This window comes from Colobus angolensis, unplaced genomic scaffold (assembly GCF_000951035.1).
Source record: "Colobus angolensis palliatus isolate OR3802 unplaced genomic scaffold, Cang.pa_1.0 Scaffold205, whole genome shotgun sequence".
Lineage (NCBI taxonomy): Eukaryota > Metazoa > Chordata > Mammalia > Primates > Cercopithecidae > Colobus > Colobus angolensis.
The window spans coordinates 1,849,718-1,867,153 of record NW_012115211.1 but is presented as its reverse complement, the minus strand read 5'-3'; the positions used below and the strand labels follow the sequence as shown (position 1 = coordinate 1,867,153).

The 17,436-nt window shown below is 37.7% G+C and overlaps 1 protein-coding gene across 3 annotated transcripts in view; it reads left to right on the top strand.

Moving 5' to 3' along the window:
- Nucleotides 1–17,436, top strand: part of POLD3 (polymerase (DNA-directed), delta 3, accessory subunit) — a 51,932-nt gene that overhangs the window by 26,905 nt on the left and 7,591 nt on the right. For all 3 annotated transcript variants that reach the window (XM_011942043.1, XM_011942041.1, XM_011942044.1), the window contains exons 6-11: nucleotides 566–833; nucleotides 2,022–2,094; nucleotides 6,248–6,413; nucleotides 10,010–10,116; nucleotides 15,612–15,724; nucleotides 17,226–17,304. In XM_011942043.1, the coding sequence (XP_011797433.1) occupies nucleotides 566–833; nucleotides 2,022–2,094; nucleotides 6,248–6,413; nucleotides 10,010–10,116; nucleotides 15,612–15,724; nucleotides 17,226–17,304 (806 nt within the window). The remainder of the gene's footprint in view (nucleotides 1–565; nucleotides 834–2,021; nucleotides 2,095–6,247; nucleotides 6,414–10,009; nucleotides 10,117–15,611; nucleotides 15,725–17,225; nucleotides 17,305–17,436) is intronic.

The window sequence follows — 17,436 nt, the reverse complement described above, 5'->3', positions numbered from 1 at the left end:
CGTGAGCCAGCGCGCCCAACCGTACAGCATGATTTACTCTGGCCAAGAGAGTTGCCAGGAAATTTGTTAATATTTAAAGCTTAGATTTGATTCAGTTAATATTTATTGCAAATCTAGCCCTATCAGAGGAAGGTCTTTAAAAACAAGGGCTATTTCATTTCCCAAGGATAATGAAATTACTGTGTCTTTTATTATTGTTGGTTGCATTCTTACTCTTTTGAATTAGGATACTTTTTTCAAAAAAAGCAAGAATATAAGAATATTCAGTTAGTGGTGGTAGAAGGCACCTAATTCCAACCCTGTCTATTACTAACTAGATGTATGACCTAGTACAAGTGACTCACTTCTCTCTAATATTTGTTTCTTTATGTAATAGAGAGTTTCATACAACATTTTTCTAAAGTCGATTTTAAACAATATTAGAGTTAAGTATTGTGTGGAAGAAGCAAGAATTTGAAAATAAGGTTTTATACTGACATTAGTTTTTTTTTCTTTCTCTTTTTTTGTTGAACCACCCAAGAATGCATGTGCTGACATTAACTGAATGTAACATTTCTGTCCCCAGATTTAGTGCTATACAATGTGCAGCTGCAGTCCCTAGATCTCCTGCTGAATCCTCTTCATCTTCCAAAAAGTTTGAGCAGTCACATCTTCACATGTCAAGTGAGACACAAGCCAACAGTGAGCTGACCACCAATGGTCATGGCCCACCTGCATCCAAGCAGGTTTCCCAGCAGCCCAAAGGAATTATGGGAATGTTTGCCTCCAAAGCTGCTGCTAAAACCCAAGAAACCAACAAGGAAGCTAAAATAGAGGCTAAGGAAGTAACAAATGTAAGTCTTCTTTGAAGATACCCTTCATTACAGCTCAGAGTGGGTAACTAGAAAAGCATTAATGGTCCCAGTGGTAGTAGTTTATTTATATAAGGTTCTGATATTCAGTTCTGATTTTTCTACTTTAGTTTGAACCCTTTAATACTTGATACTGTTATCTGAAAGAGTTCTTTTGCTTTTGATAATGATTCTCACCAAGCCTTGGATTTCCTTTGCGAACGAGAGTGTTGTGAGACCCAGATGAAAACATGTGAAAACACCTCTAGAATTGTTAACATTCAAAAAAATGTTTATTTGCAATATGTCATTCTGAGGAACCTCTTATGTTCTGGGCTTTGCAATATATACCTTCCTTCCTAGTGTATTTCCCATTCTTATTATACTTTATGTGGATATTTTTGTTTTGTTTTTGCTTTATTTGCTTCCCTTAGATTTTTATTGTTCAGTCATCTGAACTAACTTAAGGGCATTGACTTAAGAAAAGTATCATTCCGATACTATTTTAAAAATCCAGAAAAGTATAATTATTGTTGTTACTATTATTATTATCACTGTCATTTTCAAGTGTCAAGTGTATTTAATTTAGATCACTGTCATTTTCAAGTGTCTGTCTTGGGAAAGAAGGATGGAGGAAAACAATAATGTTTATTGAATTTCAGCTGTGTACCAATAGTTTGGTCTTTGTTCAGATCCTCTTATCAGTTCTATGAGGGAGGTATTAACTATTTCCCTTTCGCATATGGTAAAACTGAAACCTAGACTTAAGTAATTTGCCTGGAGCTCATATTGCTACTAAATAGTGGGAACCAGGAATTCAGATCTACTTCTGATGATTAAAAATGTAATGTTTTAGGTTTTCCCGCTTTGTGTACATACTGCCTCTGATCTTTTTTAATTCTGTCAAATTAAATAGTTTTTAAATATGCTCAAGAAAAGTTTAGACATATCCATGGGTAATTAATTTTATAAGATCTATAAGAAACTAAGCTTTAGAGATTAACACCAGTTACTATCTGGTGTGGATTATTGTTCTAGATTTGTTCTTATATCTAACGCCTCCGCATTTTGGCACTATCATATAGACTATACTGTCGCAACAGTGTGCTATAGAAGAGATTGTTTGAGACTGCTACTTCATGAACAGCCTAAATCCTATCAAAAAATCATATGTGTTTTCTGTGCTTATAGGCACCTTCAGCAGGCAACAAGGCACCAGGGAAAGGGAATATGATGAGCAACTTTTTTGGAAAAGCTGCTATGAGTAAGCATGTTCTTACCTTACTTTGACTAATGAATGAATGTTAATGTAATGACATATTATACTGGAAGTGAAAGTTACTTTGTTTAGTTTTTGCCTATCCAGCAGACTACCTGCATCCTAACATAAATTTACAGTGTACTGCCCAATATACTGATGAAAGTAACTCAGCTGGAACTTTACAGGTGAGTTAGGCTCAGTTGAGATCTCTTCGAGAGCAGTTTATTATTCCTGGTTTAACTTCCTTCCTTGAAAAGATAATGAACTATTTCCTTCATAGGGCCCTTGAAAATGGGTGATTAAAATAAAAGGGAGGCTACCTGGCTACGCAGTATAGTGTTGAGGTTAATAACATGGATGCTAGAGTCAGTATGCCTGGTGTGACCTTTATTTCTTCTATCTCTCAAGGGTCCACAAAAGCAAATATTTTGCCTTTCTTCGGTTATTTTTTGCAGATTACTTACAGTAATGAATTAGACTTCCAGTGTGAATTAGAAGGGCCTGAGTCGTAATGGACATTTAAAAATCTTTTTTTGAGAAAGCAAAAATCTTCTTTATTTTTAAAAAGATACTTAAGTAAGAATTCTTCCATATGGAAAGAACCAGTAGTCACATATTTTCATACTTCTCATATCAAGTGTACATCCCCTGAGAGTATGTGGTAGAATACCAGGAAGAATGCAGGAGCTACAGGATAATTATGGCACACTTTCTTGGAGCATCAGTTTTACAAAGATTTTTCAAGGAGGCATTTTGTTACATGCCTATGCAAGCAAAATTAGTCAGAAGTCTGCCTTTCCATGATGGCTAAATTTTTTTTCATATTCTGCTTATGTAAGCGTGACAGTTTTTGTGTTTGCTATAAAAGCTGTCAGAGAACATTTTTGTGTTCTTGCAGCTCAGAATGGGTAACTAGAAAAGTGAATGGAAAATGTGATACTTAAAGGTTTCTGGGAAGCATTGTTGTATTACTGCAGGCACAGTTGGTGCACAGGAAATGCTTCCTACTTCTATTAAAACAGGTCCCCAACCCACAGGCCACTGATGGGTAGCAGTCCAGGGCCTGTTGGGGTCCAGTTTGCACAGGAGGTGAGCAGCAAATGAGCAAGCATTATTATGCCTGAACTCCACCTCCTGTCAGATCAGTGCTGGCATTAGATTCTTACAGGATTGTGAACCCTTTTGTGAACTGCACATGTGAGGGATCTAGGTTGTGGGCTCCTTGTGAGAATCTAATGCCTGATGATCTGAGGTGGAACAGTTTCATCCTGAAACCACCCCTACCCCGCTGCCCACCACCACCCCTGCCTATGGAAAAATTGTCTACCATGAAACTGGTCCCTGGTGCCAAAAAGGTTGAGGACTGCTGTGTTAAAGCATCATGCTGTCACTGACCTGCCTAGCTGGTATGGGCCACTGTACCCAGTCAGATCATGGTTTCTTGGCAACTTTGATGAGACCCATCTTTTGGTTGGTTCCTTTTTTTTTTAAATGCATTTGTAACCTTAAAAACCCAGTGAATTTTAAAATTCTTATTTTTAAAATACATAAAATATGTGATTTGAATTGTTTTAAAAAATCAAACTATACAGAAGTGTGCTTATTTAAGTCATGTGTTTAGTTAGCAAATAGATCAAGCACCTGCTATATGCTTGGCATTGTTATGCACTGGTGATACAATAGAGAAAAAGACAAGGTCCCTGCCTCAAGTCCTTATACTCTACTGAGAGAGATGGAGAAATAAATATGGAAAAAAAGCCAAGCATGGTGGTACATGCCTATAATCCCAGCTACTCGGGAGACCGAGGCAGGAGATTTGCTTGAGCCCATGAATTCAAATCCAATCCAGCCAAAAATATAGCAAGACCCCATTCCTTTAAAAAAAAAAAAAAAAAGTAAAGAAAGAAAACATTCAAATAGTGGATGATTGTAATTGCTAGGTAGGAGTAATAAGGTGTTATAATGGCACGTAATTCAGTGAGGGGGAAAACCTGGATAAAATAAAATACTATTAAATATTAATGTAAAAAAAAGAATTGCTTACAAAGTTAATTTATTTAGCAGACATTTCTTCAAGGCTGAATGTTCAGAGTAAAATTAGGACTTTTTTTATTGTATTTGACACATGACAAGATCATTACAATGAAAATGAAGCTTGAGAATTGGATGAAGAGAGTTCATTGTGGGGACTTGAACCATGTAAACTTGATACTGGACAGTAACAAGTGTTGGCAAGGATATGGAGAAATTGAACCCTCGTGCTCTGCTGTGGGGAATGTAAAATGATGTGTACTCACTTTGGAAAATGATGTGGCAGTACTTCTAAAAGTTAAACATAGAGCAGCAGTTCCTCTCCTAGATATCTACTCAAGGGAATTAAAACTGTATGTCCACACAAAAACTTGTACATAGATGTTCATAGCAGCATTCTTCATAATAGCCAAAAATTGAAACAGTCCAAAAGTCTGTCATCTGATGAATGGATAAACAAAGGTGGTATATCCAGACAATGAAATGTTATTCAGCTATAAAAAGTAATGAAGTACAGATTGATATGTGATATACATGGATGAACCTTGAAATATTAAGTGAAATAAGCCAGATAGAAAAGATCATATATGATTTCATTTGTATGAAACATCCAGGATAAGCAAGTCTATAGAGATAGAAAGTAGGGGCCGGGCGTGGTGGCTCATGCCTGTAATCCCAGCACTTTGGGAGGCTGAGGCGGGCAGATCATGAGGTCAGGAGATCGAGACCATCCTGGTTAACACGGTGAAAATCCATCTCTACTAAAAAAATACAAAAAATTAGCCGGGCGTGGTGGCGGGCACCTGTAGTCTCAGCTACTCGGGAGGCTGAGGCAGGAGGATGGCGTGAACCCGGGAGACGGAGCTTGCAGTGAGCCAAGATCGCTGCACTGCACTACAGCCTGGGTGACAGAGTGAGACTCTGTCTCAAAAAAAAAAAGGAAAAGAGAGAGAGAAAGAGGAAGGAGAGGAGAGGAGAGGAGATACTTGAGAACAACAGTTGAAAATGCAAGAGTATGCCATCATTGGAAAGGAGGATTCCACTGTTCGCATTTTCCATTCAAGTCTTCAGGAAAAAGAAAAGTGTAAATACATTTTACACTTTGGTCCATCACCTACACCTTCAAATAATATACATTATTTATAAATTATTATACTAAGCTATGCATAATAGCCAAGACTATGATACCAGTTTTTTTCTACACTGTAGAAGGTTTAAGCTATTATAACAACATATAACCAAAACTACTTATTGAAGCGCCTCCAGCTATTGACAGCTTTCTAATAGTATTTTGTGACTTTACTTGTGAAAAGCTATCACTAAGTACAGTGTGAAGGCTAGATGACATGCTTCTATAGTTCCTCAGATGGCTAGGCCTTTTTGCATTTCTTAGTTCTCCCTGTTGCACAGTAATCATTCTTCAGCTCGGTGTGGGGAAAGGGTTAAGGACTTTGAGGAGTTAAACTGACTTCCGTTCAAATCCCAACTCTTACCTTTTCTGTCAGTGTTACCTTGGATAAATCATTTAACCAATACTGATCTCTTTTAATCCTTATAATAATCTTGTAAATATTATCCCAGGTGTAGAAAAGACTGACTTTTAGATAAAATAACTTGCCCAGAGTGAGGTGGGATTTGAACCAAACTTCCTTGAATCCAAAATGTCTTTAAATTTTATCATTAAGGTAGTAGTGAGATACTAAGGGTATCCAGGCATTAAAAGATAGAATATATAGAAAGTAAAGGTCTTGGCTACAAATCGTTGTCACCATTTGTAAACTGTGTATTGTTGGGAAACATCTTGTAATCCTTCTGATTATTGATTTTCCTCATCTGAAAATGAAAAGGATGATACCTCATAAAGTTGTATGTGTTTTTTCTAAGCCTTGCTTTAACTATCATTTAGCCTGGGGGCTGTGATACAATGAGGGATTAGCAGGAGGCAGAAATGAAAAGTTACAGTTAGAGTGGTAGTTGGAAAGGAGGAATGTTTTCTAAATAGTCCATGAGCTCCTTTTTGCTCCTGCTCCTAACATATTACCTGGCACATGGTAGACTGTCAAAAGAATGATGTATTAATATTGCATGATGGGGTCATATGTCGTCTGCTATACTCTATTTATAGATAAACTTAAAGTCAATTTGGACTCAGAACAAGCAGTGAAAGAAGAAAAAATAGTGGAGCAGCCTACGGTATCTGTCACTGAACCAAAGCTGGCAACTCCTGCAGGCCTGAAAAAATCCAGCAAAAAAGCAGAGCCTGTTAAGGTGCTGCAGAAGGAAAAAAAAAGGTAGGAAAATGTTGTTGCTTGTTGGGGAAGAGTCTCTACTGGGGGTGAAAAGGTCTCTTTGGGCTTGACAGCTGGCAGTTTTCAGTTAAGTACTAAATCCCACTTAATGCCTTAGGGATACAACTATACAACCAAAATGGAAAGAGAAGCCCACTAGCTTATCTAGTGGAGTAGAACTGTGGAATCAGCCAGTTTGGATGATTTAAGGACCAAAGTCATTTTTTTGGCCTTATTGATCTAAATTGATTGTTAGTTTTTGTTTCAAATTTGTGGACATGGCATAAGTGTGTCTAATTGTGTGTGTGTGTGTGTGTGTTTCACTTCAATTTGCCAAATGAAGGGTTACTGTTTCCAGTCAAATTTAAGAGAAAAAGTTCTTTGTTTTCTTTTTGTATCAATGAGTTTATTTTTCAAGTGGTAAAATGTAACTAGAAAAGAAAATAAAAAGCACATAAGCTATTAAAACTAGATCCAGGAATTGGAGACACTACCTCATAGTTGGTAGAATTAGTCTGTTGAAAGAAATTCTAAAGGACACTGTCAACCCTGATAGGCCTAGAAAGACAACTTTTGTGGCAAGGTTGGGATTACTCTCGTTGAAAACATCAACAAAATGGTGAAATTTTAGAGGGTTAAAGCTCTGTCCAGTGGGCCTTACCTCCTAGGAACATATGACTTGTATGGATAAAAATGTCCCCAGCCATGGGTACATCACTCACTGTTGATGCTTATTGCCAGGAATGCATTCAATATTTCACTACTAAATGTGATGTTAAATGCAGATTTTTAATAGATACCCTTAACCGGATTGAGGAAGTTGTTTTCTGTTCCAAGGTTGCTAAGAGGTTTTATCATGAGTGGTTATTGAATTTTGACAGATGCTTTTTTGAATTTATTGGATGCTCAGATGGTGTTTTTATTAATGTGGTGAATTAGGCCAACCTTGTGTTCTTGGGATAGACTCCACTTAGTTATGATGTATTATCCCTTTTTATATATTGCTGGATTAAATTTGTTAATATTACACTAAGCATTTGTTGCCTGTGTTTATGAAGGCTATGGTCAGTTACTTTCTTTTCTGGTAATGTCTTTATCAAGTTGCTGTGTCAAAATTGTGCTAACTTCATAAGATTAGTCATGCACTGCATAACAATGTTTGGGTCAACAATGCGCCACATATATGACAGTGGTCCCATAAGATTATAATGGAGCTGAAAAATTCCTATCGCCTAGTGACATCATAGCTGTCATGACAGTAGTACAATACTTTCCTCACGTGTTTGTGATGATGCTGGTATAAACATACCTACTGTGCTGCCAGTCATGTGAAAGTATAGCATATATGTTAATAGTTATGTATACATAATACTTGATAATAAAAATGACTGGGCTACTATAATTACTGCACTATACTTTTTATCATTTTAGAGGACAGTAGTCTTTCTACTTATAAAAAAAGTTGACTGTAAAATAGCCTCAGGCAGTCATTAGGAGATATTCCGAAAGAAGGCATTGTTATCATTAGAGATGACAGCTTCATGTGTGTTACTGCCCCTGAAGAAGACGTCTTCTTCCAGTGGGACAAGATGTGGAGGTGGAAGACAATGATCCTGACCCTGTGTAGGCCGAGGCTAACGTGTGTTTGGGTCTTAGCTTTCAACAAAAAAAGTTTAAAAAGTAAATACAAAATTTTTAAAACAGAGAAAAGCCTATAGAATAGGGATATAAAGAAAATATTTTTGTACAGCTGTACAATTTTTTGTGTTTTAAGCTGTGTTATTACAAAAGAGCCAAAACGTTATAAAATTGAAAATAAAGTTACAGTAAGCTGTTTATTATTGAAGAAAGAAAAACATTTTAAAATAAATTTAGTGTTCCCTGAGTATCCAGTGTTGATAAAGTCTACAGTAGTGTACGGTAACATCCTATGACCTTCACATTCACTCACAACTCACTCATTGACTCAGCCAGAGCAACTTTCAGTGCTGAAAGCCCCATTCATGCAAAGTGCCCTATATGTGTGTACCATTTTTAATCTTTTTTATACAGTATTTTTACTATCTTTTCTCTTTTTAGATGTTTAAATACACAAATACCATTGTGTTACAGTTGCCTACAGTATTGAGTACTGTAACAATGATGTACAGGTTTGTAGCCTAGGAGCAGTAGACTAGACCATCTAGGTTTGTGTGAGTAGACTCTACGACATTCACACAGTGAAATCACCTAGCAATGCATTGCTCAAAATGTGTCCCTGTCATTAAGTGATGATCCATGACCGCAGTTGGGAGAAGTTTCCTCTGTTTTCTGAAGGAGTTTATATATACGTACATATTTTTCAAATGTTTAATAAAATTTACCAGTGAATCCAGGGCTGGATTTTATTTGTGGGAAAGGTTTTTATTGTGAATTTGATTTAACTAGAGCTGTTCAAATTCTCTAGTTCTTTTGGATCAGTTTTGACTGAGTTGTGCTTTTAAAACTCAAAGTTTGATCTAAATTGCTGAGTTTATTGGTATAAACCTGTTCATTATATAACCTTATTCTTCGAGTTTGTAGAACCTGTACTCAATACAGATTTCTTCACTGTTTGATTCCTGATTGGTAATTTGTATTTTTCTGTTTTCAAAATGGGTTTTATAAAAAGCTTATTAATTTTATTAATCTCTTTCCCACAAATAACAACGTTGGCTTTGTTAATTTTCTTTTTTTTATCTCATTGATTTCTGTTCTTATCTTTATTATTTCCTTTTACTTTGGGTTTAATTGTTCTTTTTCTAGTTCAAGGTAGAAAGGAAAGTTGGTATTTAAAGTTATATAAGACATAAGGTACTTGATGGCAAAGATTATGTCTTGTATATATTTGTGTCTCTAACATTCAGTAGGCCTTTGATAAATTAGTTGTTGGTTGCATGAGGAGTGTGATGGAGTATCCATTCATCCTGAGGAGCTAAATAATGTCACGGCGGAGTCTAGGTTTTTTTTTTATTATTATTATGTCATTAGAATCACCTTAAAAGGATATCTCTGCCTTTGCTCATATTGTTCTTTCTCTTTAAAATATGTTTCCCCTTTCTACATGATGAACTTCTACTTAGCTTTTAAGTTTTCCAAATATGAATTATATTCCATAACATTTTATTTGTCCAGTTAAATCTACCACATTGCCTTATAGCCAGTGGTGCTTGCCAGAGCTTCTTGAAAACAGTGTTTTCTTCTGTATCATTGTATTCTCAATGGCCAGCAAAGAGCCTTGTATGTATGTAGTAGCTGCTTATTTAATGCTTGTTGGATAATTGAAAGTCCTATCAGGGAAGTAAGAAGGAATTTGGAGAGATTTTTGATAACCTGGTTGTAGCTTCCAGCAGTTTCTAGAAAACTCTAGAAATTTTTTATTCAAGTCACCTCATAAAGTGACCTAGTTATGGTCAATTAGCAGAGTATCCTTAACAAGAGTCCTTATTGGACTATTTGGCTGTCCTTTTCTACCCTCTGGAATTAAGACCACGAGTTATAAAGCAAAACCCATAAGAGCATGTGAATACTTACATTTTTGTTATGTGTAACAAGCTTAATTTATTTCTGGATGACAACAGGGGGAAGCGAGTAGCATTATCTGATGATGAGACAAAGGAAACTGAAAACATGAAGAAAAAAAGGAGAAGAATCAAACTTCCTGAATCTGATAGCAGTGAAGATGAAGGTGGGCATTACCAGTCATTTTTGGTTAGGGAGATCAATTCTACTTTTAATGTTCAAGGAGCTAAAAAAGTAATGGATTAAGGATCACAATAAGAGTAGTAATTCTAGCATTGAGAGACACCATAGCACCTCTTTCTGTTTGAAATTTGCATTAGCCTTTTGACTAGAACCATGATCTTTTGTCAATTTGTCAAAATAACACAGAGGGAAAGAGGATAAGAATTATTATTATACACACTATCTAAGACTTTTTCTTTTCTTTTCTTTTTTTTTTCTTTTAAGGGGAGGATATTCCTTTGGCTACCTTCATGTGAGTCTTTTAAGAATTGTGACATTCTAGGCAGCCAGGATATTGTTGGTGGTGGTCCACACAGGTAAAACTAGGGTTAACTGGAACAACCTGCAGTGTCATTGTTGGAAGGGAATGACACTATGGACCCTTCTAGTTTTAGGCTGTGGGCAGTGTAAGATAAGCAAACCTCATAAGGGCAAGAGTCTTACCAGGAACATTAATATGCTTTTTAAAAAATATCAAGTATTTTGAAGAGCCAAGATCTTGCCCCAAATTGTATAAAGTATATAGAAAAAGAAGGAGGGTAAAAAGAAAGTTAAATGGGTTGAACTGATATGCTGGTGGATGACTCTACCTTGAAAAGCCCACTTTGAGACACAGTGGTGAAAAGTTTGAACTGCTCTAATCAATTGTCCATGAATTCATGGCATAATGGGTATAAAACATTTTAGGTAATGAGGGGAAATCTAGTCTAAAGTATTTTCAGCATCACGTGAAGATATAGAGACAAACACAAACAGATACTAAAAGGGAGAGGAAAGAATAATAATGAATGCAAAAAAGGAACCTACTGTGCTATCAGTGGACAAAATGAAACTTGTAAGATTCTACTTTTTCTAGAAACTAAGAGGAATTGAAAATGCTAAGAGAGGCTTCTGAAAAAAGGATATTAGCTCAACTATACAAGTGAGTGGAAAAAAACCAAATTATATATATGGATGACAGTAATGCAAAAAAATGAACAGACCCAAGAAATAGTAGCAGAAAGTTGAGTCTGTGACAGAGACGTAGCATCTTTTACACTTCTGTGGATTTAGATTCTACCATTCATGCTATGTGTTTAGAATTACAGCCGTTGATATGCTGTGAGAGGTACAATGTCCTTCCGTGGTTTATAGTGACCCTTCAGAATGGGTAGGATAAGACACATGAGCATCCCAGAGAGGCAAATGCTATATTTTCATTCCATTGTCATTTATCAAAATGCTTTGGCCAAGGCTGCAGAAAGGAACAACTCCATGTAGACACATGGGAAAATAATTAGGAAGTAAATGTAGGAATAGGTGCTAATTGGAACACTCTTCCCTATTTCCAATCAGTAAAAGACCTTGGGAAGATTTTGGAAAGGTCTTTGAAGCCATTGACCTAATGTACATTAAAAAGGTAAACTAGATACTCTAGTATTAGTGAAGGAGTCAGTTCTAAGTTAAGGAATTACTATGGTTGGTTGAGCACTCATTATATCATTCTGAAATATTCCCTGTAGTTCTGATCTGTAGCCTACAAAAATAATACTGTTGGGTGATTAGAAATATAAGTGGGGTTATTTAGCTTTGAAAGGAATGTGAAGAAATGCGATAGAGGTGCACAACCTATAATAACAGATGATATAGAGCAGAAGCTCTTAGATTTTTTTCCTTTGGCAAAGATAATTTTTGGCATCTGACTAAATTTATAAACCTCTGCCATTTTATTCTTAAATTTCGTCTTTGTCTCAAAGCCAGTGGGATTTTATTTTAAACCCTTACACAGTCTCTAACTTATTATTGCTTTATTTCTGTTACACTGAGTATGTCATATAGTTCAATATGCTGTCTTCAGCCAGAAGTTAGAAAAGGAACAGCAGGAGTAGAGAAAATACAAGAACTTTGGAGTCAGGCAGACCTGAGTTTAAATTTTACCTTGACCATTTATTGTGTGACTTTAAGCAGGTTAGTTAACTTGTTTAATTCCTCGTTTTTGCATCTCTAAAATGGGGATTTTTATCACAAATGGTACAGGCTTTTTATGAACATGAAATAAGATGATGTGTCAGAAGTGCCAAGACAGTGCTTGGTACATGGTTTTCTTTTGTTTTGTCTTTTCTTTTCTTCTTTTTTTTTTTTTTGAGACGAAGTCTTGCTCTGTCGCCCAGGCTGGAGTGCCGTGGCGCGATCTCTGCTCATTGCAAGCTCTGCCTCCCGGGTTCCCGCCATTCTCCTGCCTCAGCCTCCCGCCATTCTCCTTAGCCTCTGGTGACAGAGCTGGAGTGCCGTGGCGCGATCTCTGCTCACTGCAAGCTCTGCCTCCTGGGTTCAACCTGTTCTCTGCCTCAGCCTCCCAAGTAGCTGGGATTACAGGCGTCCACCACCACGCCCAGCTAATTTTTGTATTTTTAGTAGAGATGAAGTCTCGCTCGCTGTCGCCCAGGCTGGAGTGCCGTGGCGCGATCTCTGCTCATTGCAAGCTCTGCCTCCCGGGTTCAACCTGTTCTCTGCCTCAGCCTCCCAAGTAGCTGGGATTACAGGCGTCCACCACCACGCCCAGCTAATTTTTGTATTTTTAGTAGAGATGGGGTATCACCATGTTGGCCACGCTGGTCTTGAACTCCTGACCCTTTGATCCACCTGCCTTGGCCTCCCAAAGTGCTGGGATTACAGGCGTGAGCCACTGCACCTGGCCTGTTTTTTCTTTTACCTGTGTCTGGAAACAAGTTCAGATAGTTTTCTTATTACTCACTCTACTCTTCCTGCTGAAGTGCCCATACTTGCAAGTACCTTCAGTTTTTTCAGAGAATTCCCTTCCACTTCTGTTTGTAACTCTCTACCCAAGGGACTGTTCCTTTCTCTTTTACCCCGCAGGGTCATATGCACCTTTAGTAGTTCTACATACTCTCTTTGTAAAGCAAAAAACAAAAGGCCAGACCCAGAAAGAAATAACATTAAGAATAACATCTACATTGCTAGGAAGAAATGTAGTTTTAACTGATAAATATTTAAGTCTTTGCTAATATTTTCAGTCCTTGCAAGGTGCTTATGGAGAATGTTAAGCAAATGTGATCCCCATTTTTAGGTAAAGATAGATATTTTTTAAAAATACTGAGTCCTAGGAAGCTGTGAATGGTTTCCAGGAATTCTAATTACCTGTCCCTGCCAGAGAACTCTTTGACACACTGGATCTCTGAAATTAGTTTCATTGCAGTTTTTATTTTGTCCCAACAAAGGTTGCTTTCCTGGAATAAGTGATACTTCATTGCTTACCTTTCACTTGAAGAGCTGCAGATTGGCTACAAATCTGTTTAAAATACACCAGTGCATGGAACATTCTTTATGTCTGTGTCAGTAAAAATGTATTGAGTGGGGATGTTTGGCTTGGCAGACAGACATATTCTAGTACATGAATGGCGGCAAGTTTAAACAAAGTAGTAGATATTTACAATTTTAAAAGTCAGATAAAAATAGAAGTTTTATAATAGATAATAATCTCTACTCTCTGACTCATCTAATTTGACTGATGCCTCTTTTGTCAGCTTTCTCCCATCTGCCTTCCATCTTCCAGGGATTTGTTGAAATTTCTTAATCATTAAGGGCTCTTGACTCCTCTACTATTCTCTTCTCTGTTTGGGGGAGTCATAATGTTTTGCTTGTTTATTATCACAGTGTTTCTCTCAGGGAGTGTGTGGAAGGGAGAGAGAGATATATGTTGTCTTCCTTGACCTGGGTTCCTCATTCCAAATTTAGTTCAGAAAGTGGTGGTTTTCCTTTATGTAAATAAATACACACACACACACACACAGTTACTCTGTGTTTATGCCAGGGAAATCGTGGTGTCTCTGCCTTTTTGGAGCTTAGAGTCTAGAGTGGGGATCTAGATAAACATTTGCATACAGTGCTGTGAGAGGGGTCTTAGAGGGTGTCACTAGGATTGTTTTCTTTGGTTAAGTCAACTGGTTTCAGAACTGGAAATAAGAATGCCTAAGTTTATTACTGTGAGTCTCAAAATTCCTTTGGCTTCCTCATTGCCTAAAGTTTCCTCCTCCCATTATAACACATCTACCATTATAGCCCAGCTTTCTTCATAGCTGTTCCTTCAGAACAATGGAGGCTTGCTTCTGGGGTTTGACTTTTCTCTTGCCTGAGTTCCCATCATGTTCTAGCCTCCCAGAGCTGTGCTGATAGCTGGACTGCTTTCCTTTTATGTTTCTCTCTCTTGTTTCCCAGAGCTTATAAAGTTTTTGGGGCCCATTTTATACTTAAAGTGTGTAATTTATTGTTCATTCTGGCTCTTGTTCTGTTTCACCTCTTTAGGTCATTTGGCCTTGAACTCTCTTCACTGTCATAATTTTTAACACTGACCTATTCAGTTGGGAGAATTTCAGATCCAAGACTTGTGTTAAAAATTTGAATACAGCCAGGAGATTCAGGGAGCAGGTGAGGCTAAGTCGCTACCCAGTCCCCTGAGCAGCACTTTCTTTGTGGTGATTGAGTAATAGGTCAGTTGAGGATTTTTGCTTCCCCTCTCATGGGCCATTTACTAAGACCACCAATTCTGCAATTGTTGAGAAATCATGGGATCCCTCTGGTGGTGCTCATTTCTTGGGTGATGCCACTTCCACAGCAGTATTTTTTTCCTAAAAGTATGCTTTCCTGTTAACCTCAGTGTAGCAGAACAAGCCTTATCAGTGGAGCAGTCACTAGAAATATGCAAAATATTAATCAGGTCCTCGTTGTTAGAGCTTAAATAATGATAATCATTTAAAAGATGACTTCACCCACCTCCAAGTTTATACTCTTAACATCAGCTGGAGATTTTCAGTCTAACAAACATCTCAGGTGATGAAAAGCCTTAGGTCACAGTGAAAAACTCTGGCATAGAACATTCGTTATAACCTGAGGGATTGTCTCCGCATAGATCTTGAGAGATAATGTCTTGTCCTCAGTGGTAAAGTGGCATGGTATAGTTGGAATAGCAAGGCTGTAGAATTGGATTGACTTAGGCTTAAAACCTCCTGTCTGAGTTATAAGCTGTGTGACCTTGGCAAGTTTTGGAACCCCTCTGAACCTCTATTTACTGTAATGTGCAAGTAAGAAAATCTGTCTCAGAGTTGTTGTAAAAATAAAGTGAAATACATGGCATATGGAAGGCGACGAGTGGATATTTACAAACCAACTTCATAACCTGACTTAGCTGTAAAAGAAAACATATAGCTAAGATACTTGTGGCTGTAATAATTCTTGATTCTCTGATTTTATTTGTATAAAATTAATAAAATATAAAATATATATTTTAAAGATAACTATATAACTGCAAAGTTCTTGGTTATCGTGAATTACTGCTTGCTAAATCCCCTTTGCTGGACATGTCAATTTAGAGAACCAGTGGAGAAGGCATTATACCAGATAGTGCTTGTAGTTCTCTGATCTAAGTCTGTTTCATTATTTCAGTCTTCCCAGACTCTCCTGGGGCTTATGAAGCTGAGTCACCATCCCCACCTCCTCCTCCGTCTCCACCTCTTGAACCAGTGCCAAAGACTGAGCCTGAACCTCCTTCTGTCAAGGTAAAAATATACTGGGGTTCTTGCATATCCATGTATCCTTTATGTCTTAAGGACCTACAACCACTTTGCTAAATCAGTTCCCTTGCTGTATACTTCACAAATGCCAGTAGATGGCTCTTGTCTCATTCTGCTCTCCTACAGGTTGTACAGAATGGGTATTCCTCCATTCTCACCTGAAGGGAGATTTCGCTAGCGTGTATAGTCTCAAGAACGTTGCAGAGGTGGAACCTGGGAGCTGTTCTGTATTCATGACCTTCGGCATCTCTGCTGTGCTATACACCTCCTGTTAGAGTGGTGCAAAAAGAGATCCCTCTGCATCAGAGCAACATGCGAAAGACAGGGGAACAAACAACTTAAACACATTTGCTGCCCTTCAGAAGCAATTCTGAAAAAGGGCTGGATGGGAAAACTGTCAGCCAAAGGGGAAATACAGCTTGGAATGCTCTTCAGCTGCATCTTTTTTACATCTATTAGTGTAGATAATGAAGAGTTGAAAAAATAGTTGCTGACAATTTTTTTTTCCTTTGTGGCTGTTAGTTTTTCTTAATTCATTGTGTTAAGACCATCATTTAAATCTTACGCTGATTTCCTCATTAGCTGAAGAGAAAATGGGATGAAGGAGACCAGTGGAGATAAAAGGAAGTTGGTATTAGTAATACCTATTTGAGACTAAATTAGATAGGTGTAATGTTGAAGTGTCAAGGCTGGCCAGGCATGTTGGCTCACACCTGTAATCCCAGCACTTTGGAAGGCTGAGGTGGGCAGAACGCCTGAGTCCAGGAGTTTGAGACCTGGGCAACACAGGGAGACCTTGTCTCTACTTTAAAAATATCTGGGCATGGTGGCACATGCTTTTTAGTTTCAGCTACTTGGGAGGCTGAGGTGGGATGATCATTTGAGCCCAGGAGTTGGACTACTGCCATGAGTTATGATTGCACTTCTGCACTCCAGCCTGGGCAACAGAGCAAGACCTTGTCTCTAAAAAACAAACAAACAAAAAAGAAAACAAGAAATGTGAAGGCTGACATAGCAAGTATCTACAGCAAGGGCGTATGCCACAGAAACCCCTGGTGTGGTTTAGGGGCCTTCCCTGTATGCTCCCATAATATCTGCCTCAGCCCTCCATTGAAGCCCTCACCACACTGTATTGCAGTGGTCTGCTTTCCTTATCTGTCTCCTCCACTAAGGTCCTTATCCTACTTTTTAACCATGTCGCCTGCACTACCCAGCAAAAACTTATTGACCGAATGAACAGAACACGGTTCTTTCTTCAGCATGCTACTTTCCTTCTTATGAACAATGAAATATCAAGCCTGTGTATATAGTGAGCGTAACTTGTCTATGTGATGGGGTTGGTTCTCTAAAACTAATGTAGAGTTTCTCTTTCAACTTTTTATCATAATGGAGTATTGGAGAATGATTAGTATAGATTTAAAAGCTTTTGTTATTTTTCTGTATAATATAATTGATCAGCTTAACATTGTATCCTCTGATCTTTTAGAGCTCAAGTGGAGAAAACAAAAGAAAACGAAAACGCGTACTAAAATCTAAAACTTATGTGGATGAGGAAGGTTGCATAGGTAAGGCAAATATTTGGCTTCAAATCCGGAGAGAGTCTCTTATTACCGTAGAGGCACCATAATCCCTTTTAAAACAGGTATATCTCAAACTTTAATTTACATATGAATCATCCGCAAGTGCTACCGATGCTG